The sequence below is a fragment of the Protopterus annectens genome, chromosome 1.part2 (assembly GCF_019279795.1).
Source record: "Protopterus annectens isolate FY-2018-M chromosome 1.part2, PAN1.0, whole genome shotgun sequence".
Taxonomy (NCBI): domain Eukaryota; kingdom Metazoa; phylum Chordata; order Ceratodontiformes; family Protopteridae; genus Protopterus; species Protopterus annectens.
The window spans coordinates 458,537,970-458,563,143 of NC_056727.1; the positions used below are offsets into that span (position 1 = coordinate 458,537,970).

At 39.6% G+C, this 25,174-nt stretch overlaps 1 protein-coding gene across 1 annotated transcript in view; it reads right to left on the reverse strand.

Annotated features, from left to right (window-relative positions):
* The window catches only part of SLC24A3 (solute carrier family 24 member 3), a 2,031,466-nt gene that overhangs the window by 367,544 nt on the left and 1,638,748 nt on the right, over positions 1-25,174 (reverse strand). The window contains exon 10 of the mRNA XM_044060155.1: positions 9,266-9,426. Within this exon, the coding sequence (XP_043916090.1) occupies positions 9,266-9,426 (161 nt within the window). The remainder of the gene's footprint in view (positions 1-9,265; positions 9,427-25,174) is intronic.

Here is a 25,174-nt window from a genome sequence, read left to right on the forward strand (position 1 = left end):
TTGAGTGTTTCACCTTATGGGATTGGTAGCTGAGATACAATGAGATGTGGGTTTATGTGTTGTTATGGGAATTGTCTTATTTGTATACATACAGAGTTTCTGAGGAATTCTTTTGAGAGGCCTTTGAGGTTTGGGTAAGTTTCATGAGTGCATCTCCACATATGTGGGTCTATGTGTGTGGTCTTTTGTGGGTGCAGTGAGTGATGTATGTGAGTCACTGACAACCTGTTTGTTGCTTTTTGTGTCTGTATGTGGGAGTCTAGCCCCCAGTGTCAATGTGTAACTACATCTCTCACATAATGTGTTTTTCTGTTTGAGAATTAAGTGGTTGTCAGTGTACATAAGGCAATTATTATATTGCCTCAGGATGCCCATGTCCACCAAGTTGGATGCAGAGATAGCAAAAAAGTGCCCATCCATGATTGCAGGTCCTCGTGTGTACTTGCAAGGGATAGGAGTGGAGAGGCAAGGGAAGGGTACTTATTTGAGTTAATCTACAGGTAACCTAATCAGTGATGGTTCCCAACATCCAAACCAGATGGTCTCAGAGAAGCAATAGTCCTGGGTGCCATAATAAGGTAAGGCAGACCTAAATAGTCCTAGCTAAATGCGTAAATACTGCTCACCACACAAACTAGTAGCCCCGTGAGTTATGTGGGACTGAGGTAAAGTTCCAAGGTGTTTTTTTATAGGGAAATCTCAACTTCTGGTGATTGCATATATACAAGGCACCAGTAACCACTGCTCCATGAAGAGCAGCTTTGCGCAAATGCAAGGCTTATATATGATCAGAAAAAAGCAAGTTTTATCTCCCTAAGGCTAATCAGGTAAGCACACACTGAGATTTCCACCAGTAATTCCCAGCTCAGACAGGTGAAATCAGCCTTCTCCTGCCACAAGAGTGCAGACTTTGATGGTCTTAATGTAAAATGACTGGTTTGGAGCCAAAGTGTTAAGGAACCACAAACAGATGCCAATATAAGCTAATAAACACTAGATACAATGTATTTCAGTGCACAACAGCAGCTCTGACAGCAGTTTGAAAATGCAACATTAAAGAAGTGCAATAAATAAATGCATACATAAATAAATAGCGCAGTAAACTTTCACAGCATAATGAGAATAAGCAATGTTTCCAGATGTTTGCATCTGTACAGGGGAGTGGCACAGCCAGCCACTTTGTGCAAATCTGACAAACTTATACCAGCACTGGAAATACAGAAAGCTGATTACAGAGCCCTCTGGCCAATAAAACAACTACACTTACAGCCTTTTTGTGTGATTTACCACTCAGATAGACTAGATACTGCCACTAAATTAATAATCTCAGGCCTCCTAATATAAAGGAATAGTAAAAGAGTTTGTGGAGTGAAATGCTACTACAAATAAACTTAAAATTACAGAAAGGCAATAAGTAATTCAAGATAACAGCAGTGTGATTATTCAATAAAAGTACTTTGCTTTGTAGAAATGAGCCAAGAGACAGTTAATTGTGCAGAATTTATAAGGCACTAAAATCAAGGTAAGCTGATGAATAAGACCTCCAACCAATAAAACAACTACATGCTAGAATCTCTAGTGTATTTCCCCAAGTTATACAGATTAGGCTACCAACCACTGCCACTAGATGGAAAATCCTCTGTATTCTTGATGTTAAAACCCAGAAAATAGCTGGCTAGAGTGTAAAATACACTACTTTATCCAACAGCTAGCTAGATAACGAATTCAGAGCAAGTAAATCAGTAGAAAAGACAATGAGAGGTGAGAAGCAAAATGCAATTTTTTCAAATTAAGCACAAAGAAAGGCAAACAAATAATCCAAGATATAAACAGCACTACAGAAAGGGTGGAGCTTATAAAGCTCAATTTACAGTAGGGGCAGGCAGTTTAAAAATCACTGTGTTAAAAAAGGAGATCAGGAATGTGACAGTGGGTGGAAAAAAATAACCAGAAGGGAGTCAACAACTGTGTTTGTAGATTTTGCAGGCCTTGAGATTTTGAAAAGACAAGGCCACATATATTCTCTGTGTCTTTATGTATCACTGAAGAAACAAATTAACCGATGGAAAAAAAAACATGTGAAATGCATAGCCTGGGTAATTTAAGTGTCTATCTGTCACATAGAAAAAAAAAACACCAGGCCAAGCAGATTTCTCAAAACAGAAAACAAAAATGGAGCAGATAAATCAGGAAGCACTACTAGAGAACTCAATATTAGCTAATTTATGAAGTAGTGTAAAGTGGTCCACTAAATCAAAGGCCTTTTTGATGTTTAGGAAAGACTTGCTCCATTTTTGAAAAAAATATGGTCTGTCAAACTGTAGATGGCAGTCAGAGTGCTGAAGTTAATGAGGAAGAGGTGTCAGTTACAGAGAAAGCACAGTTGTGTAAGTAAACTTACTGCAACAGTAGACAGTCGAATGATCATTGCTATACTAGCCTAAGTTATATGGTTTATCTGTTTATAGATAATTTTCTCTATGTTTTTAGTTAGCAGACAGAGATTAACAACTAGATGGTATGCACTCCCAGTGGACAGGCCAGAGCTCTTAGCCAGCGGTATAATGGTAGCATTGGTACAACTACAAAGCAGGACATTAGTGGTGAGAGCTAAAATATACAGGAAAGTGACTGCTTTGGTAAGTATGGTACTACGTAATCTTAGCATATTAGAGTGACTAGAGAAATTTTAATTGTCTCAAGATGTTTTTCAACATTTGATTTGACCACAGTTTCAAAATAAAAATGGAATATTTTGTAAAACAGCAGGCAGGATGGATACTTGCTGGATTACTGAATCTGCAAGCAGTGGTAAGCGAAGGATTAGATATGATGTCTTTCAGGTATACAGTTAAAGAAGGATTAAGATTATGGTAATTGCTGTCTTTAGGGAAAATCTGTGTGGAGCCAAGATTTTTAATTGCTTTCCAAGCTTGCACATTTCTATAAGTCATCCTTGGCCTAATTAGTAGAGTTTCTAGTTTCAATTTCAGTTTTTAGTATTCATAAAAAAGGGCAGTGGTACAGTGGACAGCATTGTTGCCTCACAACAAGAAGGTCTCCAATTCGATTCTCATCTGGGGTGCCTTCTGTGTGGAATCTGTATGTCCTCCCTCTGTTTATGTGGGTTTCCTCCAGATGGTCCAGTTTCCTCCCACATTCTAAAGACATGCAGTAGGTGAATTGAATACTCTAATTTGGCCATAGGTGTGAATGTGCATGTAAGTATGTGGTGTAGAAGAACAGCAGTGAGAGGTAGAGCCAGCCAGCAGTGTAAACAGTGGCTCTAGATGATTGCCACTGCTGAAGTGACACCTGACCCCATGTTCAAAAATGGAAAAAGGCGTTGTGAATGGATGGATTTAGAACATTTATCTGCATTACTGAGGTCACTTTTCCATATTGTCTGTAAGCTTTATATGTTGTTGAATAAGTTTAGCAAGCCATGGAGTTAATTTGCCTTGATGTCTAAGTTTTTGACTGATATAATTTGTTATGTGTTGGTGCTATGACGTTAATGAATGTATGGTTATCACAGCTGCAGAAGGAACTCCAATCTACATCCTGGAGTTTAGAACATAGCTTACGTGATGACAATTCAGAAATGGATGTGGACAGCACAAGCTGAGGGGGGGTGTACTTTTAAGGGACTACGCAGAGAAGAAAGGGCAGTGATCACCAAGTCTATTGGGTCTATATTATAACATCGAAGTTCAAAAACTTTGAATGTTATAATATCGAACCCAGTAGAGCGAACACTTGAAATAGCAAAGCTGCAGAACACCGAATACTTTCCCAGGGAAAGTATTCAGTAGGCTGTTTCTGCAGCTTCGGTATTTCCTCAACTGTGGAGCAAAGGTTACGGACCGGGTTAAGGTAAGTGTGCGAATGAAGGTGAGTGTGCGATTGGGCGTGGATTAGGTGAGTTAGAGTTAGGGCGCGGGTCAAGTAAATGTGCGATTGTGTGGACGTGAGGGTTAGGGTGGGGTAGGTGTTAGGGTTAGGGAGCGGGTAAAGTGAGTGTGCGATAGTTAGGGACCTTAGGGTTAGGGTTGGGTTAAGGTAAGTGGGTAGCTAGTGGTGTATGTCTAGTTTAGTGTAGGGTTTTGTGAAGTGTATGTGTGTGGATTATTTATTTTGGTATGCTTGAGTTGTGTGTATGTTTGTCGGAACAGCAAATTTTTTCCCTGGGAAAATTACATCCAATCGTCTTTTTCCAAAAGCGGGAGGATAGACTGTATTGTGACCATCCGAAATTTTTATACTCTCACAAACTTGTTCAATACACTGAGATCCAAAATTGGTCTCCAGTCCCCGTATAGCAAGTTAGATAGTAGAAAAAGGTACCAGCAATGGTAATAAAGAATACCCGAAGGTATGAAAAAGGGAAAGATTATCAAGATTATCAACGACGGTAAGGGGAGAATACCTTGTGGTAAAAAGGTAAAGAAAGAGAAGAAAAACCTGAAGAAAATATGGTCGCTAGATGCGATAGCATAAGAGACAATGAAATAGAAACTTTTCTGACATAAAAGTAATATAAATGACTAATAAACAACAAATAACTGTATTTAGCTCAAGAGAAGCAGCTTGACATGACGGAATGGCAACGCGGCAAACAAAATCTGAGGTAACAAGGAGAGGGGGATTGTAGGTGAGAGTTTAGCTCGAGAGTTTGAAGCTGACGCGAGCTTGGAAAATGGCATACTCATACGTAAGGAATGAATGAGGATTAACAATATCAGATGCAATTATACAGCCAAACTGGAGGCTAACCTCTCTCAACCCAAGACTGGACCAGGCAGTCAAGAGGAGAAGGGAATTACTTGCATCACACCACCAGTCTCACATAGACCTATGAAACCAGCACTGGCAAAAAACACACATAAATACACAAAAACATACTCGGAGGCTCTAAGTAAAAATCTGCAAAAGCAACAGAGACCTCCAAAGCAGACATCCAAGCAACCTCCACCCCCCAACACAAACCATGAAACACATACTTCACAAAACCAGTATGCAACACAATCGCAGCCCTTAAGGCAAAATAACATACACAACACACTAGTAATAGGTGAGTCTATAGTCAGGCACACTGATGTCCCACTCACTAGGCTGAACAAGGAGAAGGTTACTGTTAGTTACCTGTCGGGTGCCAGGATCCTCCACATAACACAAGCACTCAGGTCACTCCAGAACAAGTACAAATATGACTCTGTCATTGTCCATGTTGGTGTGAATGACCTGAGCCGTACTTCCCTGGACTACATGAAAAGAGGCATGGAGGAGCTCTCTGATCACATAGCCCAGGCTGGTATGACCCTGATCCTGAGTAGCATCCTGCCCTCACCAAGAATTATACCACGGTATAAAGAAAAAAATATCAATTTCAACAATTGGCTAAGCTTCTGGTGTCATTCAAAGGGGATCCAGTGTCTGTCAGCCTGGGATGACATGCTCAACAAGCCACACTGCTTTGTTAGAGACGGCTTGCACCTGTCACCGTTAGGCTTTCGAATACTGGCCAAGGCTCTTGCCACTCCCATAGTGCCTTTTTTAGGCAATGCTCAAAAGACAAACCCACTGCCGTAAATAGCACATGTAACAAAAAACTGAGAGTAATGTTGCTCATTGCCAGAAGTCTAAACCTCAAAATGCACGCACTCGAGTCACTCCTCAATATGGAGAAAATCAATATATGTGCAGTAACAGAAACCTGGTTTAAGGCTCCAGAGAGCACCCCAGCACTACCAAGCTACAACTCATACCATACATTTCAGCCACAAAACCCGGTCCGAAATACAAAAGGTGGGGGAGTATCCATATTCATCAAGGATACCCACACCTCCAGGTTAGTGGCATAGCACAATGCTTCAGAGATCATCCACGTCAACTAACAATGGGCAAAACTGCTATTCAAATTATAGCTTGCTACAGATCACCGACCATGTCCCAGGACCCCCACTCTGCATTCCTGGAAACACTGGGAAACATAAAGGTCCTACCAAACACCCTGATATTGGGTGATTTCAATTATCCAAACAATAACTGGGAGAACTACTCAAGTACAAACTCCCTGGCCCAACTTTTCCTAGAATTTATAAACTCAAACGCCCTGGATCAACTGGTTAACACCCCCAACAGAGGTGACAACATATTGGACCTGGTCATCACCAACATGGGCGACCAGTGTTCCACACCGGAGGTCAACCCCTCGCTGATTAGATCTGACCATAAACTAATCACTGTGGATATCCACATTCCATCCCCACCCCCCACCCCACCCCCGTCAAAGAAACTACCGTGAAAAACTTTTCAAAAGCAAACTTCACATTACTTAAGACCGAGGTGGGAAGTTTCAAAGCCCCCATGCTAAAGGATAACACTGTCCAAGCTGCAAAATCCTTTACTAATGCACTCTACGGGCACCTACAAGAATGCATGGATAGTGCTATCCCGATAGTGCTATCCCAAACAAAACCAAGACTCACTCCTCCAAGAAAAGGAAACTAGTACAGAAAAGAGTCAAATCCCAAGAAAGGAAGACATCCCTGATCAGTATCAGCAAGAAACTACGTTCCCTCATAAAATCATCCAAGGCTAGCTTTGAAAGAAAAACTGCCATGGACTCCAAAGATAACCGCAAGACATTCTTTAGCTATGTCAAGAATCTAACTGGCAATTCTCAGATCTGCTCGGAGTTAGTGCCGAATGGCACAAAATACACTGAACTGACCGATATAGCCAACATCCTGGCAGACAGGTTCAGTGGAAACTTCACCCCTCTCTCACCCCAAAAGGGCCCATAGCTATACCAGAAGAATGTAGTGGCCCTGAAATCACAGACACTCAGGTTAAAACAGCCCTCTCCAAAGCCAAAAACACAGCATCAATGGGACCGGACGGTGTCCCAGGCTGCGTCCTACACAAGCTCAAAGATGAACTAACCCCTCACCTAAACACGTTGTTTAAACTCAGCCTCTCCACAGGCTACATGCCCACAGAGTGGCGCACAGCAACGGTTATTCCGGCGCACAAAGGTGGAGCCACAATGGACCCCGGGAACTATCACCCTATAAGCCTGACTAGCTTGGTCTGCAAAGCTATGAAGCGCATCATCATGGATCTCATTAACAGAGACATAGGAAACCGCCAAACACTGGACCCTACCTAGTTCGGCTTTAAGGGCAGATCATGCCTCCTAAACCTGGTGGACTTCTTTGAGACAGTTGCCAAGGCTATAGATGAGGGAAAGGTGGTCTACACAGCCTTCCTAGACCTTGCAAAGGCCTTAGTCACCATTCCCCACTCAGGTATTGTAGACAAGCTCACCAGCCTGAACATAAACCCCTACATCATAAGATGGGTTGCCAACTGGCTCACAGACAGAACCCACATGGTAAGAGTTGCAGGAGCTAGGTCTGACTCTAAACCAGTTACAAGTGGCATTCCCCAGGGCTCAGTCCTAGGACCCCTCCTGTTCGGCATATACTTCTCAGAGGTACAGGCAAGCACAAGAGGACTATGGCTGACCAAGTTCACAGATGACTGCAAACTAGGGGCTATAATTGACTCTCCGGCTGACACAGATCCTCCAAAAGGGTCTCACTGAGACAGATATCTGGTGTCAAAACCATGGTCTCAAGCTAAATGCCAGAAAGTACATAGTCATCCCCTTTGGAAAAAACAAAGTACCCACAAACTACCACATAGGTGGTAGCCCCCTAAATACGGAAGATGTAATAAGGGATCGGGGGACCCAAGTAGATAGTAACCTCTCCTTTGATAATCACATTGCCAAAGTGGTTAGAAAATCCTTCTATGTGGCCCACCTAATCATAAAAGAGTTTGCATCCAGATTGAAAGAGGTCATTGGGCCCCCCTACGCATCACTCATCAGACCCATAATAGAGTACAATGCCCCATTTCGGATGTACCTTACAGGACACCTGCAACAACTGGAAAGACCACAGAAGTTCCTCACCAAGAGGATCACTGGCCTCAAGCAGATGCCCTATGCAGCTCGACTGAAGAAACTCCAGCTGTACTCGGTTGCATACCGCCTACTCAGAGGTGATCTCTGCCTGACATGCAAGGCCATGTCCAACCCAAAATTGATGGACATGCTCCACCTAAAGAAAACCATATCCCCTCGAGCCACACACTCCAGGGATCTAAACCTCACCACAACAATAAATAGGCCGTGCTGGAGGGATAGATTCCTGTCCCAGAGACTTCCCATGCTCTGGAACAAGATTCCAATCTACATTAGACAGAGCTCCTCGCTAACCCTCTTCAAGAGAAACCTTGACGAGTGGATGGGAAACAGAAAGTTTACCCCATTGATGACTTCAATGGCTCTGCTGGACAGAGGCACAGGGAACTAATCTAAGGGGGCGGCAAAAGCCAACACATTCCGGCTAGTCTTATAAATGCCTTCAGGCAGATAGCCTAGTACCTACCTATGAACCTATGAACCTATTTAGTGCAGTGATTACAAGAAGGTAGTGTAGTTATGGGGGGGGGGATTGTTGCACAGTTCATACTTAACAAATTGTGGCATAGTCCCTGCACTATTTTATACATATCCTACTCAAGAAAAGGTTGGAAACTGCCTGGTAATGATACAAAGCAATAAATGATAAGGATAGAAAAATCATGCTAGAAGAAACAGTTTGATTACAATATCTACATAACATGAACCATGCACAAAGGCACGACTACAATTTATCACATGAGAGGTGTCTAGATGACTGACAGCAGGAAAAAGCCATGGAGGAAGGCTAATTATATATGTATTTAAACTACGGGCATGAGTAATTAACCTCTGTCTTTATATTATGGTCATATAGTTCTGACACTCTCACACTAATGACGGAAGTTGACCCAAAAATGGAAATTGTGTGAAATTTTCTGAATTGACACTTTTTAGACAAATGTTCTATCACTAACTCAGATATTACTTGCCTTATAGAAAAAATCACACAAAAGTTTCAGAATGTATAGGTGAGGTGAAGTAGAACCAACATGCTTATGGTAAGTAATAGTACCAGTTAAAGTGGTCTTTCAAAGCACACAGTCTAAAAAGGCACAGTCATGTCTTTTTTTTTTTTTTTCCCATAACTAGAATGCTTCCACTTTCACTCTGTGAAACATCTAATAAACCTTGCTCAAAGTATACAATCCAGAAAAATTCAATTAATTTGTCACTTCATGTTACTGCAGACTGCAAATCGGGTATCGTGTCTCCTGAAATCTATTTTACCTCATTGATGAGCATGCGACTGGCCATCGACAGACGAGTCCTAGGTGTAAAGTGGCTAGTTATCATGATTCTTAATCCAGCCTCAGAAAAGGAAAGTTGGTGGGGATAAGCTGACAGTAATTCATCCACCATTATTACAGAAGGTTTTCTGCGAAAATTTGCTGTAAAACACAAAAGCAAGACAAACACAGTATTAGCAATACCTTCAAGTTACTATGGAAACTAAAAGTAACGTGTTTAGTATACTTGATTAACTGCACATTTTCTATTTACATGACAAGAAAATGGCTGATAAATATTCTGAACCAAAAATTGCTAGTCTCTAATTTTGCCTTGTACTGGATAAACTGTTCAACAGTTACAAGGCAAGAGAGAAACTAGTACTTTGCATTTCTGACAGCACTCCACTCTGGTTTTGGTCTTTGTAACTATTTAATACACCACAACTTGATATACATTGCAAAGAATTTGTACAAAACACACTGCTATGGTCTGTATACACCAAGTCACTCAATACATTTTACTTATCTTTTAGGTTAATTTGAAGTAGGCCACTGCTAAACATCAAGTCATAAAATGTAGGGGGAAATAACTTATGTTACAGTTTTGGTTTAACAAGGGTAAACATTACCTTGCTTTTCTTAGCAATGCCAAGAATAAACCACTGACACTAGCGTAAAACATGAAATAATTTTAATATCAGAAATGCAAAACTTTCAGGTATAAAATACCCTTCCTCATTGCTGACGATACACAAATCAAATAACACACCTTTTAAGCCACAAAAGTTAATTACACAGCCAATGAAAACAGAATAAAATACAAGTCAAACATTTAGTCATATCATGTAAAATCACCATGTATATACAAAAACAAATATCTATGACAAAGCTATATAGTTCATGTCAAATAGCCATAGAAAACAATAATCATAAAAGATGTTCTTTTTATAAAACAGCTCGCTTTGCCTTAAGCACAGGCTTAATAGAAACAGCTTGATTTATACCAGGTATATGATCTGCTCGCAGACGTAAAATCCAATTGAGTTCTTTGTTTTTAAACTTAGTGTTTGCATCACCCCTTCTCATTGATTTCACTAAAAGTTCAATAACCCTGAATTTAAAATTGTGTGCGGTGTTTTCTATTATATGTTTTGCAAAAGAATTACTCATAACTCCTCGTCTAATGTCAGACTTATGTTCAATAATTCTATTTTTTAGGCGTCGAGATGATTTACCAACATAAAACCTTGTACAAGATAAATAATATTACAACTGTTGCAAGTGGTATAACATCTAAAAGTAAAGGTGGTACCTGTTATGGGATGTTTAAAACTATTACTTTTTCTTATAAAAGAGCAACAGCAACAACTGAAGCACATAAAAGTGCCCAATTTCATTGTTCTGTTTCTATCAATGTCTTCCTTCATATCCTTATAACATAACCTGCTCCTGAAATTCGTACAGTTTTGATAGGTAAATGATGGTCTCTCATTGATAATTTAACTAAGATCAGGTAAAGTCCTAAGAATTGCCCAATTATCAGATACCACTTTCTTAATACCAGGGGTACATATACTATACGTAGTAACGTAGCGAACAATACCCTGTTGAGTCATATTTTTCACCCTAGTAATCTCACTGGGCATGTCATTGAAAAAGGATCTAGCCAACGAATCTCTATTTTCAAGCACATCATTTTTAACTTTAACTAACATTTCTTCTTCATATCCCATTTCAATAAATGGCTGAATAGTTTCATGCACCCGTCTTTACTCTGACTGTGTTTTTGCTCTTGGACTTTCTTGGCAGTGCGCCATCTTTAAGTACAAGATACTGCTTACTGTACCAATGAGACAGCAACAAAATTTGTGGTATGAAATTTTTATTATTATTATTTTTTTTTTTTTTATTTATTTCCATTTGTTTACCAGAATGGTCCAGGTGGGCAAAAAACACTTTCGAGAGGAGGCCTGGGGAAAAAAGCTGAAGATAAGAAAACAGTACAAAGTATAAGATACATTCTTGAGCAAGATGAAACCATACAAATCATAAGATGCATTCTTGACAAAAATGATACATACATTGAATTTAAAGAGCCAGTTTAACAGAGACATTAAAAATAAATAGAATGATAGTCTTTTAATTCCATTTGGTTTAATTTAGTTAAAAAGCAGTGAAGGCAGCCAAGGCGGAGTGACTCAGGGAACATCAGACTAAGACAGGAGGTGACAGCACAGTGAAACAGGAGGTTGGGTGGTAAAAAAGTGAGGAAGAGTACAAGTAGAGAAGGCAGGGAAGGGATAGAGGAGAGGAAGGCAAGGTTAGGTAGAGTAAAGCAGAGGCTGAATATATTAACCAAGGAAAGAGCAACAGCAGAACCAGCTCTCCCATCATGTGTTGTTTGAGTTGATTTTTAAAAGGTTTAATTTTGCTGATGTCTTATTCAGAGTGGAAGCGAGTTCCAGAGTTTTGATATATATGACAGGAGAGTAGTGAATCACCTGCTAAGTTGTTGAATCGGGTTACCTGGAGTAGGTGTTTGTCCTCTGAGTGAATTCATCTACTGGGTGTATACTTTTGGATAAGATGGGCTAGGTGTAGGCATTTTTTCTGGGGAGTAAATAACGGTATGAGTAGTGATAACAAGTTGAGAGACGGCAAGATGGTCTGAGAGCTCTGTCCAGTGGAGTAGTTCTAGGGCTGAGCAGTGATGAGAGCTGTGGGGCAGGTTAGCAGCAAATTTTGTTACTTTGTGATAACTTTGGTCAAGTAAGTGAAATTGCGAAGATTGCAGGTTGATGAGGATTTTGAGCTCAATAGAGAATGGCTGGAAGTAAGTAGGTAGAAGCAATTTGTTTTTTTTTTTTGCAACATCAGTCAGGTAGGACTTAATTCTATACAGCCTCCCAAGTTTTTGTTGTGTTTTTGGACTACTATTTCTGTGTGAATGTCAGATTTCCCATTTTCATAAATAATTGCTATCACAAACTTGGCATGTGGAACTATTTCTATTTTAGTGTTATTAACAGAAGTTATAGGGAATTGGGACTGGATTCGTTTTTTGGGGAGGTTAATAGGAGTTGAGAGTTGAAGAGCCATGTTTCAAACTTGTGTAAGGATTCCGTGGGTTATTTGTTGCAGTTTTTTAGGGTCTTTGCAGATCATATCTGTGTGAAGTTGTCTGTGTACTGTATAATGGTAGCACTGTTTGCTGCTTTATGTAGGTCAGTGATGAAGATGCTAAATATGAGGGGCCTATAATGGATCCTTGGGGGACGCCAATAGTTACAGGAAGAAATTATGATATTTCATTTTGCCATTTGATGACCTGTTACCTATTAATTCAATAGTTGTTGCACCATGCAAGGGAAGAAGAGTCTAGGCCAAGATTTTTTAGTCTTTGGATTAGTTTAGGGTGAGATACTGTATCAAAGGCCTTGAATAGATCAAGAGAAGAGCAGATATCGGGTTATCAGTATTTCTGTATGTGTAAATGGATGTGGAGAAGTTGAGGAGTGCAGAGACAGTGCTGTGGTGTGGGTAAAAGCCATGCTGGGTGGGGAAGAGAAGTTTATTATTAAGTACGGAGTTAATGAGTTGATGATGAATGGATTTTTCGATGATCTTGGCTAGAGAGGATAGGATAGCAATAGGATGATAGTCAGTAAAGTCGGTAGACTTGCCACCTTTATGTAGTGGCAAGATATAGGATGCCTTCCAGAATATAGCCTTCTGCAATGGAGTGGTTGATTAAGATGCACGTAGGGTAGGCTAGGGTGTCAGCTGCAATTCTGATGCATTCAGCTGAGATGCTGTCAGGGACCAGTGCTGTTGGCTTTAGTTGTAGGAGGCGTATTTTGATTTAGGAGGTTGGAGTGGGTTGGAGAGAGAGAGATTTTAGAGGGAGAGAAATAAGTTTCTTCTTTAAGTTGTTGGTTTGTGTTTTGTCTTTCAGGAGGAATGCTACTGACTGGACAAAATATATATTGACTTGGCTAGCTATAGCACCAGAGGTTATTAATTGTTGGAGTAGGTTGGGTAGTATAGTCACAGTGGATCGATTTATTTACTGATGACCAGAACATTTTTGGGTTTGTTAGTCTCTGGGCTAGTACAGAACTACTTTTGTCAGATTCAATTAAGGTTTTGGCTTGATTTCTTTATTGTCTGTATTTCTGGGGTTGGTGTCACTATTTTTTTTTTGCAGACTAGCCAATTATCTTTTACTTTCACTAGCATATTTATTTCTCTATTAAGTCAGGAAGCAGGGCTGAATTTGACCCTTTTGTTTATAACAGGGTAATGTTTGTTGAGTATATTAAGAAATATGTTACTAAACAGAGATTCATCTTCATCAGGTTGCAGTTTTCTTAGCTGAGTCCAGTTTACCAGCTGTAGTTGAGCTTTGAAAGCGTTTTTGTTAGAGTTCAATATGTTGTATATTGGACTGTCGCGCTGGGTTCTAGGAGTAGCTATATGTTTCCTGACTGCATATGTGGGAAGGTGGTTATTGAAATTGTCAGGCAGGACACCTACAGAGGCAATGTTGGTAGGGTTATTAGTAGGAATCCAGTCAACTGTACTTTGTGTATCACTATTTTTGTTGTGTCTTGTTGGATTATTTATAAGTTGGGAGAAACCACAAAGGTTAATGTTATTTGTGGGCAAGTTCTGTTGGAGGGATGACCAGTCAATATTGAAGTCACCTAGCTTTATGGATTCATGACTGATATTGTAGGACACCCGAGAAAGTATTTCTTCAAGGCATCATAGTTGTTCCTGGAGAGGGATATATACTCGTACAAGGGTTATATTTTCCTGTCTGTTGGTTTTGAGGGTGGTCATCAAAATTTCAGCACTGCAAATTGTAAGAGGAGGTGAGTGGATGAGTAGTCAGATTAAGATTTTGTTTAATATATTATGGCTACACCACCTGCTTTCCTTTTTATTCTATCACTTCCTCTGGGACCACTTCCTCATTATGAGTTATTAGTTTTAGCCATGTTTCTGTGGCTATCAGACTGTAAAGTAATAGAAGAGCTATCCAGCATATATCACAGGAATTTTATTGTATATACTTCTCAGGTTAGTTTTTAAAATAAGGAGACCCATTGAAATGAGTGAGTAGGCTTAAATGGAAGTTTGTTGGGCCTGAGTTTGGGTGCACATCATCACTTAACCGTATCTTTTTTGGGGTAAAGTGATGGTTGAAAAGCCACCACAACTTCCTTATGCATTTGGGGTATTTGTTGGTTAAAGTGAAAAGGTGGAGGAGCAGATTGTGCTTAATATATATTGTGGTGGCAGTGTGAATTAGCGAGGAAGTGATGGAGAAATGGGTTAGGTGTTGGTGCAGAGGGTGGTAACAGGAAATTAAGTAGGCAATAATTATTAAAAATGTGAGATGGAGTACGTGGATGATTTTCATGATGAGCTGACATAGTCAGAGTATGGCTAGAACAGCATAGAGGCTAGAAAGATAGAGCAGAAGGTGGTTTGTGAGATAGGTGCTTGTGAATAAAGGGAATGTATGGAGTACGAGTGGGGCAATTATAAGAGATAAATAGGAGACGGATTTATAAAGGACTGTATGGTTAGTACAGAGGTGGATCGATACAGGTGTGTACTTTGCAGAGTGTAGGGGTGGATGAAGGAGAGTAATTAATATGGAGAATATGATGTGGCAAGGTGTGGTTGGTTTGGAGTAGATGCAGGAGGGGTCTGTCCAGTATAAGTGCATAAGTAATGGGGGTCTGTGGGAATTGAGTGCAGCATAGGAGAGCGGAGTGAGAGTGAACATAGCAGGTTATCTGGATTCCCAGATTGCAGCTGTTGCCTGTGAAAAACAATCAACTCCTGACTATAGATGTAAGGTGAATTTTCAAGTTTATATATTTCAGTTAATGTTTTTGTAAAATCAAAATTAGTTGTAGTACCAAGCAATAAGAAAGCAGGCTTAACTATGGGATATATATTGTATTAAATAATGGTGGCCTGGATTGGAATAATTATAGTAGTTAAAAAAATTCCATGTCTACTAAGGGTGTATTAAGAGGGGGAAATATAGAGTAGTTGAATTAGAGGGTATGGCAGTGGGTGGGTACCCCTTCCATATTTATTTAGTTAGTTTGCAAATCAGTTAAAATATTTGCTTACCCTGAGCAGCTATGATCCTGTATGTGTGTGTTGGGGGGGGGGGGGGTGACACTACGTATGAAAGTAACTTAAAGTTGTTTCATTTCTTCTGGAACCCTGAGGAGGACAGTGACCAAGTGCCTTCAAACAGCCAGTTGTTAGCAAGATCTGTTACTCTTGAGTACACTTTTGTCAGAGTTCAGTATAGGAAGAAAAGAGTTGCATGTATGACAGGAGATTAGATATTTTTTCCTAGATCATCAGCTTGGGTTGTCAGTGAAATAATAGTAGCAGTATTTTAAATGCTTAAATTTTCAAAGGAGGGCAAGCTGCTATTGGGTAAGAAAGCCATACATATGAAGATACAATGGTTTTAAGAACCATGCAGTACATTAACACGTGGACTGTCACTTTCCTGTAGCAGCAGCACTGTCTGCAACCTCAGTGTTACAGATGGTTGTAGTAGCTTATCTAGTGGCACCCAATGGCAACAGTCTATATACTGTCAACAAAAAAAAAAAAAAAAAAATTCTCCAATTCTGCAGGATGCAAATCCTCCTAGCAGAAGAAAGACAGATGTATGCAGAATGACACAGAATGATAAGGAAACTGATGGCTTTCAAAACTGTGTGGAAGGGGTAATCTTACAAGCTAAGTGGCGCCCAGCCCAAAGCTACAATATAAGCCCTTACTGACTCAGAAGATTTTCAGCAAAATGTCTTCTATTAGGTCATATCTAAGGAACATACCCTGTCAGGTTCCAGGACTAGGAAGGTACTTTTTAAGGAGTAATGATACGGACAATCTATGGTAGCACCAAATATTATCATCTCTTTGTAAATAGTGACCTTCTTAGCACTTACCCCCTCCTTACTTACTGATCTGCTCTGAGGATATCACCATACATGATACTTAGCAAGAACTGAGAGAAAAACTTAGGTGTGCTTCAAAAAAAGACACAAATCAGCAGAAAAGTTCATAATAGATGCACAGAGAAAACAAGCTGAAGAACTTCATGGGTATAGCCATAGAGAATAAAAAGCGCATCTGAATATGCAAGAATGAAGACAACAGAAAAGCCCTCTGAGAAAGGAATTCAGAAGACACAGCTGGATTATTGTTAAAACAACTCTTATTTACAAAACCTGTTGTGTCCCCTTACTAATGAGCAGTATAGCAGGGGATCAACATGATTTATAGTAAATTGTTGTAGAGAGGAGGTACCCTGTGGAGTACAGGATGATAGTGTGCTTTTACTCAGACATATTCCCATCAGCTGTTTCATCCTAACCCTATATGTAAAACTGTATGCATCTTATTTGACTGTTTAACCAAACAATGAAAGCTATTTAAATAAAAAAAAAGACTTCAACAGAAACATTAAAATAACCTGTGTTATAGTAGGGGGACTCAACAAAGGATGCCCTCAAATTAGTGCAGTATGTATATTTGGCTACTCCATGACCAGCACAGTACACTATTGCCAGACATACATTGCAAGCAACAGTAAAATGCCTCGCTCACTAAGTGGCTAGTGAATGAGGTAAAGGCATGGCTATACCTTATCCCACATTATATCCTATATCTTAGGGGTGATTAATTACAACGTTAACATAACCCCAGGTATATCTTAATTACTCAATACATTCAAGCTCTTCTGTCTTATTTTCTAAACTGGGATTGGACTGGTGAATTTAATAAAACCTCAGCTGAAACTAACTAAAACATCATTTATAAGAAAATTGTTTCATTTTTGATTCGTAGGTATCATTCACAGATAATAAATGTAAATGCAAACAAAACTGCCCAACTTGGCTGACAAGGAATGTACTAAAACACATTAGAGTAAATATAACAAATGACAAAATCATCAAGAGCAAACCAGTGGGTTATAATATGCAAAATTATGGACAAAGTGTTAGAAAACTAAGGATTGGTGAAGTACAGTTGTGTAAGTTGAACTTCCAATAACAGTAGATGTTTGAATGATCACTTTTGCAGTGGCCTTAGCTATATGGCTTAAATCCTGCCAAGGATATAACAGCTGGCCAACTTCCAAAGCTTCAAGACACCTTCTACATGTCCAAATTGTCAAGCACCTCGAGCTGAGCTGAATAAAAGACAAGTTTGGATGCAAAGCCCTTCAGAGCTTTCCTGCTAGCAGATAGAGGGAGACTCAGCCCTGAAAGGTCACATCTAGGAATAACAAAAATTAATTGTCCACATCCTGGCATAAAAAACTTACCACAAAATGGGGGGTGGTGGAGGGAGGGAGCAGCTAATCCAGCAGTGATCATTCGAACATCTACTGTTATGTAAGTTCAACTTACACAACTGTACGATGTCCTTCATATTGATCACTGATGCTGTAGCCTTAGTTTTATGGGTAGGTTACCATAACTAACTACATTTGGGAGGCGGAAGGAGAAGGGTCCAGGAACTCCTGGAGAATGGTCCTAGCAAAGCATGACCTAGACCTAGAGAAGGAATCCAGCTTATAGAGCTTTGTAAAAATATGTACAGAGGACCAAATATCTGCTTCTAGAATACTTCTAGAATTCAACCCTTTCCAAAAAGCCATAGAAGAAGCCAAGGTCCTCATAGAGTTGGCCTTGACCCTGTCATGGTGAGTACAACAAAAAGTAATAGCCTTATCCAAATGGTAATAGTCCGGTCTGCTACTGATTGTTCCTTCTTACTTTCACAGAAAATGAACAATTGATCTGATGAGTTGAAATATTTAGTTCTGTGAAGACAGCACCTGAGTTGTCTGTGGACATCCAAGGTATGGCGTATCCTTTCTCCCTCATTTTTAGGTTCAGGAAAGAAAATGGGGAGATGGATAATTTGACTTAAAGTAAACTCAGATACCACTTTAGGCATAGAAGAAGAATTAGTTCTCAAAGAAACCCTGTCCTTAAGGAAAGTGAAGTAGGGCTGGCTCACCATAAGAGCTTGCAACCCAGATACCCTTCTTGCAGAGGTCAAAGCAATCAACAAAATTGTTTTCCACATTACAAACTTCAAGTCAGCCGGACTATCTGGTTAAAATGGAGCAAGTGTAAGTTTCTAAAACACAAAAGTAAGATCCCAACAATTCACCAGTTTACTTGGAGGCCTCTTATGCAAAACCCCTTTTAAGAACATTTTGAGATGTGGCTGCCTTGAAAGAGAATGATTCATGGGCAGACATGCTGAAATGGACAATAAATGAACATTGACAGAGGAATAGGAAAGGCCATAAGATAATACCTCACACAAATATTGTAAAACCAGAGAACAACTTCCCCCAGAATGGGTGCTGGTTATGTTTTTGTCACCAACTAGAAAATCTTTTCCATTTGCTAATATATGATTTTTCTAGAAGCAGAATTTCTTGCATGTCCTTAGAAAACAGTTGCATAAAATGAATTAAGACCCTATTCTATAGCCATCTGGTGGTGTAATGCTTGGCTTTAGATGATGGTCACATTGTCACTGCTGAAATGATACCCCAACCCCATGTACAAAATGGGAAAAAAGGTTTGTGTATGGATGGATGGATCCAGGCAGTCAACTGAAGTTCACTGATGTCAGGTTGTATATAACGCCCCTGTTCTTGAGTAAGTTGATCCATTTTTGTGAGGAAGCTTGTCATTGCCTCTGGCTATTTACAAAAGAAAGGAGAACCAAGGTTGCCTAGACCAGAAGGGAATCACCACAATGATCTTGGCAGGATTTCCTCTGAATCTTTAGAAGTGGATATTAGTTAAAAGGGCGAAAAGGCATACAGGAACATTCCTTGTCCAAAGAAAAGAAAAGACAAAGAAGGCCTGGAACAGAAAATTGTCAGTTGATTTTTCAGAGAGGAGGCAAAGAGGTCTACTTGAGGAACTCCCCACAGAGGATCAAATGTTGGAAGACCCCTGGACCTGGTTCCATTCTTGAGGGTCTGCCCTGGTCCTGCTCCGTTTATCTGCCACACAATTTTGCTCCGATGGAATGTGGGATGACTGTAGAGTGAGACTGTGCTGTGAAGCTATATCTCAGGCTAACATGGCTAGTCTACAAAGGGGGTACATCATGGTACCCCTTGCCTTGCCGATGTACCACATCACTGTGGTATTGTCCGTAACCAACTGAGAGATCTCTGGGACCAAAGGTGGTTCAGAGAATTGACTACCTCGATCAGGGCAAACATTTCCTTCATATTTATATGCCTGCATCTGTCCTTGGTGTGTCACACTCCTTTGCACTTTTATGTCTCCTGAAATTGCTGTCCAAACAAAGTCTGATGCATCTGCGGTGACTGATTGCTTTGGAGCAGGGATGGAGAATGGAAGACCCTGATTTAAGGATCTCAGTTGTCTCCATCAAGTGATTTCTCTTCTGAAAAAAAACAGTAACGGAATATGAAAAAATAAAGGGTGTCAATGCTGGACCAAAGAGATTTCAGATACAACTGTATCTTTCTCACATGGTGTCTTGCCAGAGGTATCATGAGAATCATAGATGCCACGAGACCCAAAGATCTGAGGTATTCCCTTGCAGTGACTGAAGTCTGAGTGGAAAACCTTAGAAACAGATCTAAATAAAGATCTGCTTTTCCTCTGGAAGAAAATCTCTTTGAACTGGGGGTGTCTAGCTGACAAGCGAAGAATACAGCCATGTGTGAGGGAGTCAAGAAAGACTTTTGAATGTTTTCCTGGAATCCCAGCATGTGCAAGAGATCTCTCACCTGAGAGAGAGTTTCCTGACATTTTGAAAAAGACTGTGCAAAGAAATAAATATGGAAAAATGTGGATACCCAGTAGCCTGTAGTGAGCTATAACTGGAGTTAGACACTGTGAACACACTCTTGGTGCAGTACATAGTCTAAAGGGTAAGGCAGAGACCTGATAATGTGATTGAGACAAACACAGCCTTAAGAAATACCTGACATCTGGATGAACAGGAATGTGATGATAAGTATCTTTTAAGGCTACTGTTACTGGGAGACTTGAAAGAGGAAGAAGAGGCAACAGGTTGTGAAGTGATATCATTCTGAATTTGGGCGCCAACACAAACAGGTTTAGGAAAGAAAGATCCAAAAATGGTCTCCATGCATCTTCTTTCTTTGGGACTAGGAACATACTTGAATAAAACCCCTTCCACACCTGGGAAGGAGGGACTGGTTCAATCACTATTTGGGACAGCATGTGATGAAACACAGGTGGAAACAAAACAGCCTAATCTACAGGATGAGGAATGACCCCCTGGAAAGGAGGAATTTCCTCTCACTGCCATTTATAAGCTTGATGAATAATTTTCAGAACCCATTTGTCTGAAACAGGCTGTTGCCAAACAGAAAAACAGATTTAGACTTTCTGGAAGAGAGCATGGCCAAGGCTGGAGGGGGTATCAAGGTCTCTTAAACACTTAGAAACCCAGAAAAAAACCAATAAAAACTTGAGAAAATGAAACAAAACACAGGCTCCAATCTTTCTTGAACCACTCACTGCAGTTTAATGTAAAGCGCTTTTCGTCAACACTAATGGAAAACTTCTTCAGACAACAAGGTACAACAAAGCACTCCTTTTAAAACTAAAAGGGCGCCAACATTAACAATCAACTTGTTACCTTAGTTACTCAAATAATCAATCACTCAATTAGAAAACATATTAACCCTGTTTACAGACTTGACACTCACCAAGAATTCGGAATGGAAAATACATTTAACTATAAATTCACTGTTCCTACTGAAGCAACAATCTTACTAAAATAAGCATATAAACTACTGTGTATAACAATAATAAATAAGTAAATAAACATTTTAAAATGGACATTGACAATGACATTTTACAATGGACGCTTATTTTAGTGAGATTGTTGCTTCAATAGGAGAATTTAATAGTTACACTATTGAGATGGAAGGTAGTAGATCTCAGGGTATATTTCAGGGGAGTTAAATCCAGTGACTACAGTTTCCTTAGTAGTGCTTCACAGAGATTGGTTAGTGGACACATATTTATGCCCACGTTCCTTGAATCTAATTAATGGTGGATTACGAAGTTTGCAGAGGAGTTTAAGATTGCTGGTGTACCTCCCACTGTATTTCATTGTAGAAGTAATAGACTGCAGTTTTCCATTATACCACAAGGTGGACCTCCCTTTCAGGAATATAAAATACAATTTTGAAAGTGAAAGAGAGAAGACTGGAACACTAACTGAAAAGGAGGGAAGATTGAAAGACTAGCTGAAGGGAAAAGGGCCTTGCAGCATGACTGGATTTTTTTTTCTTCAAGTGTTTTGGGACAGAGAAGTGAGGTAGCAGTTTTTGTCTGTCTCTTGCTGAAATCCTGGATGATGGTATTTTGTGGATTCAGGACAGAAGTCTGAAACCAGAATTCCATGCCTCATATGATTCAGCAAGATAAGGAGTTCCCTTTGGCCTAGTGCAGAGATGCCATAGATGACTACCAGAGTTCTGGTGGGTGATTTTCCATTTTTCTCGTCGGAGGAACTGCGGTGCCTGGTCGCTGGGATATTCTTGACAGAGTGGTGAGAGGCTTTTAGCCATCATTTTTATACTTTTATAAGATTGTGGATCCCCCTACCTAAATGTTTTGTGGATTACAAATAGCTGGGATCCATATGAGCTCCAACCTTGGGCCACATCATGCCGGCAGTAGGACTGTAAGTAGTCACTGGCCAGTGAACAGGGTACAATAGAGTATCTCATAGATGGTCTGTTTAGACTGTTCTTGGGGGTTGCCTTAAATACTCTTTATTGCTGAATGACATTGCATCTTTTTTCATATCTGTACTGTTGTATTATAACTTTTTCCCCCCTCAATGACATTGCATTTTTTCCCGTGTTTGTATTGCTGCATTATAAAAGCTTTACTGCTCATTGATATTGCCTTTGTGTGCATGTTTGAATGTCATGATCGTCTCTGTTGAGTTCTGGGAAAGGGGGTAAATGTATGGTTTCATTACATGCATATCTCACTCTGCCTTACTGCTAACTGGTGCACTGCTGAAATAATTTGTCACCTAGAATAAAATCTGTTATCACTCGCTACCTTGGGGTGTTGGGCCTAAAGAAGGGGTGTCACCAGAGTCAGGTAGGAAGAAACCCATATCTACTTCAAAAAGTACACCAAAGCACTCTGGAATTCAGTAATCACAGCTTCACAAGTGAATCAGACAACACAGTTTATTCTTCTTTTAACGCCACTGATATCCCAACCGCATTTTCATCCTTCAACATACAGGACTTCATCAGAAATTAATTAACATCCCAATACATTCCTTTTATACTAGACCATTGCCCAATTAATCATTTACCAAGCTTATAAAACTACTAAATTTAATGTTAAATATCCTAAGTAAATACAAGTTAAAATGTAATGAAAATTACATACATAATTTAATCTATAAAACACTTCCTAATACGACAAATTAAATACAATCACATAAATATATAAAATAAAAATAGATTAAACCATAAATTAATATACATATAATTAATATACTTTTAAAACAGTATTGTGCTGCCATCTACTGGTAATATAACCACAATACACATAGCAGTCCTAAACTGAATCATGTCTAAAAAATCAACCATATCCATATAAATTAACTTGTATTTTCAGTGAATGGTTATAATAATAAAAGGGACCTAGTTAAAGTTTTTAAAAGTATATTACTTATATCTATAGTAATTTATGGTTTAATCTATTTTTATTTTATATATTTATGTGATTGTATTTAATGTGTTGTATTAGGAAGTGTTTTATGGATTAAATTATGTAATTTTCATGACATTTTAACTTGTATTTACTTAGGATATTTAACATTAGAGTTTGGTAGTTTTATAAGCTTGGTAATTAAGGTTGCTTAGATACACATTAATTCATTGATTAAGGGGTTTAAATGATTAATTGGGCAATGTTCTAGTATAAAAGGAATGTATCGGGATGTTAATTCATTTCTGATGAAGTTCTGTATGTTGGAGAACGAAAATGCGGTTGGGATATCAGTGGCAATAAACTGTGTTGTCTGATTCACTTGTGAAGCTGTGGTTACTGAAGTTCAGAGTGCCTTGGTGTTTTTATTTTTTATTTAATTTTATTTTATATATTTATGTGATTGTATTTAATGTATTGTATTAGGAAGTATTTTATGGATTAAATTATGTAATTTTCATGACATTTTAACTTGTATTTACTTAGGATATTTAACATTAAAGTTTGGTAGTTTTATAATCTTGGTAATTAAGGTTGCTTAGATACACATTAATTAATTGATTAAGGGGTTTAAATGATTAATTGGGCAATGTTCTAGTATAAAAGGAATGTATTGGGATGTTAATTCATTTCTGATGAAGTCCTGTATGTTGGAGGATGAAAACGCGGTTGGGATATCAGTGGCATTAAAAAAATAATAAACTGTGTTGTCTGATTTACTTGTGAAGCTGTGGTTACTGAATTCCAGAGTGCTTTGGTGTACCTTTTGGTTCGTGTAACTTTAAGGCACTTTTTCCAGTTGCCAGGGGTCACATGGACTAATATGCAAATACATCAAGTCGCAGGATCCTTGTCAGTTGTGGGGCGTGGATTTTTATTGGACAGCACTGTGGACCCTACCGAGCAGAGCACATTGGCCTTATTAGAATGGAAAAGTCCTTTAGTGTATGAGCACATACCTTCGAGTGTACAAATTTCAGATGAGAGTGCAGCCCGTGTGGTAATCCCTGAGAAGTGCACTACCTCAGCAACAGAGAAAATACCTGTGGAAGCTATCCAAGTAGGTCAGAACCTTACACCAGAAGCTGCAGCTTCACTGCCCATAAATACTTTAGGGCCTGAAGTTTTGAATGCTTTGGGAAGGATTGTAGAAAAATGCTTAAAGCCTACACAGCCATTCACTGGGTGTTGCTATTGCAAATTGCGTTTCTTTTCTGGCAAACAACCCACACCTCAGGGAGAGGAAGATTTTGAATCCTGAATGGATCAGGCTTCACAAGCCCTAGAGGAGTGGGATATCCCAGAATCTCAGAAGAAGCAGCGGATAGCTGAAAGTCTAAAGGGATTAGCTGCGGATACCATATGCAACCTAAGGATGGGTAAGCAAGATTGCACAGCCAAGGACTATTTAGGAGTACTGTAGGATGTGTTTGGAAGGATCGAGAGGGCTGCTGACCTACTGTATCACTTTGAACATACATACCAAGAAGTTGGTGAGAAACTATCTGATTACATTAAGTGATTATATAAAATGCTCCAACAGATCATCCTAAAGAAGGAGGTGGATCCAAACGTAGCTGACCAAGTACGGATCAGACAAATTTTACAGGGAGCTCAAGCTATGGACCCCATTGTGTGGAAAATGAGGATGAGAAATAGGGAAGAGACTAACTTATTCTCAGTTGATTAAAGAGGTGAGGGAAGAGGAAGCCCTGTTGGAAGCCAAATCTCAGTGTTCAACAGAAACTAAAACAGTGAGTGAACAGCAGGAGCCTATAGCCGTGCTCACTACTCAAACAGGAGTAGTGGCCCAGAGTGTCCGCAATGTAGAGGTGGCACAGTTGCAGTTGCAGGTGTCTTCCCTAACCGACGCCATAGCTCAAATCACCAAGACAGTTGCAGAATTGCAGAAAGCCATGGTAACTTTAGCTGAAGGGAGGAATACATCAGCTAAAACCTTCACGAAAGGACTCAGGGAAGAACCGAATCAGCCAATGCACAGAGTTCCTGCTGGATTTTGTTTTCACTGTGGAGATGCAGGGCATATAAAGCAACTGTGTCCT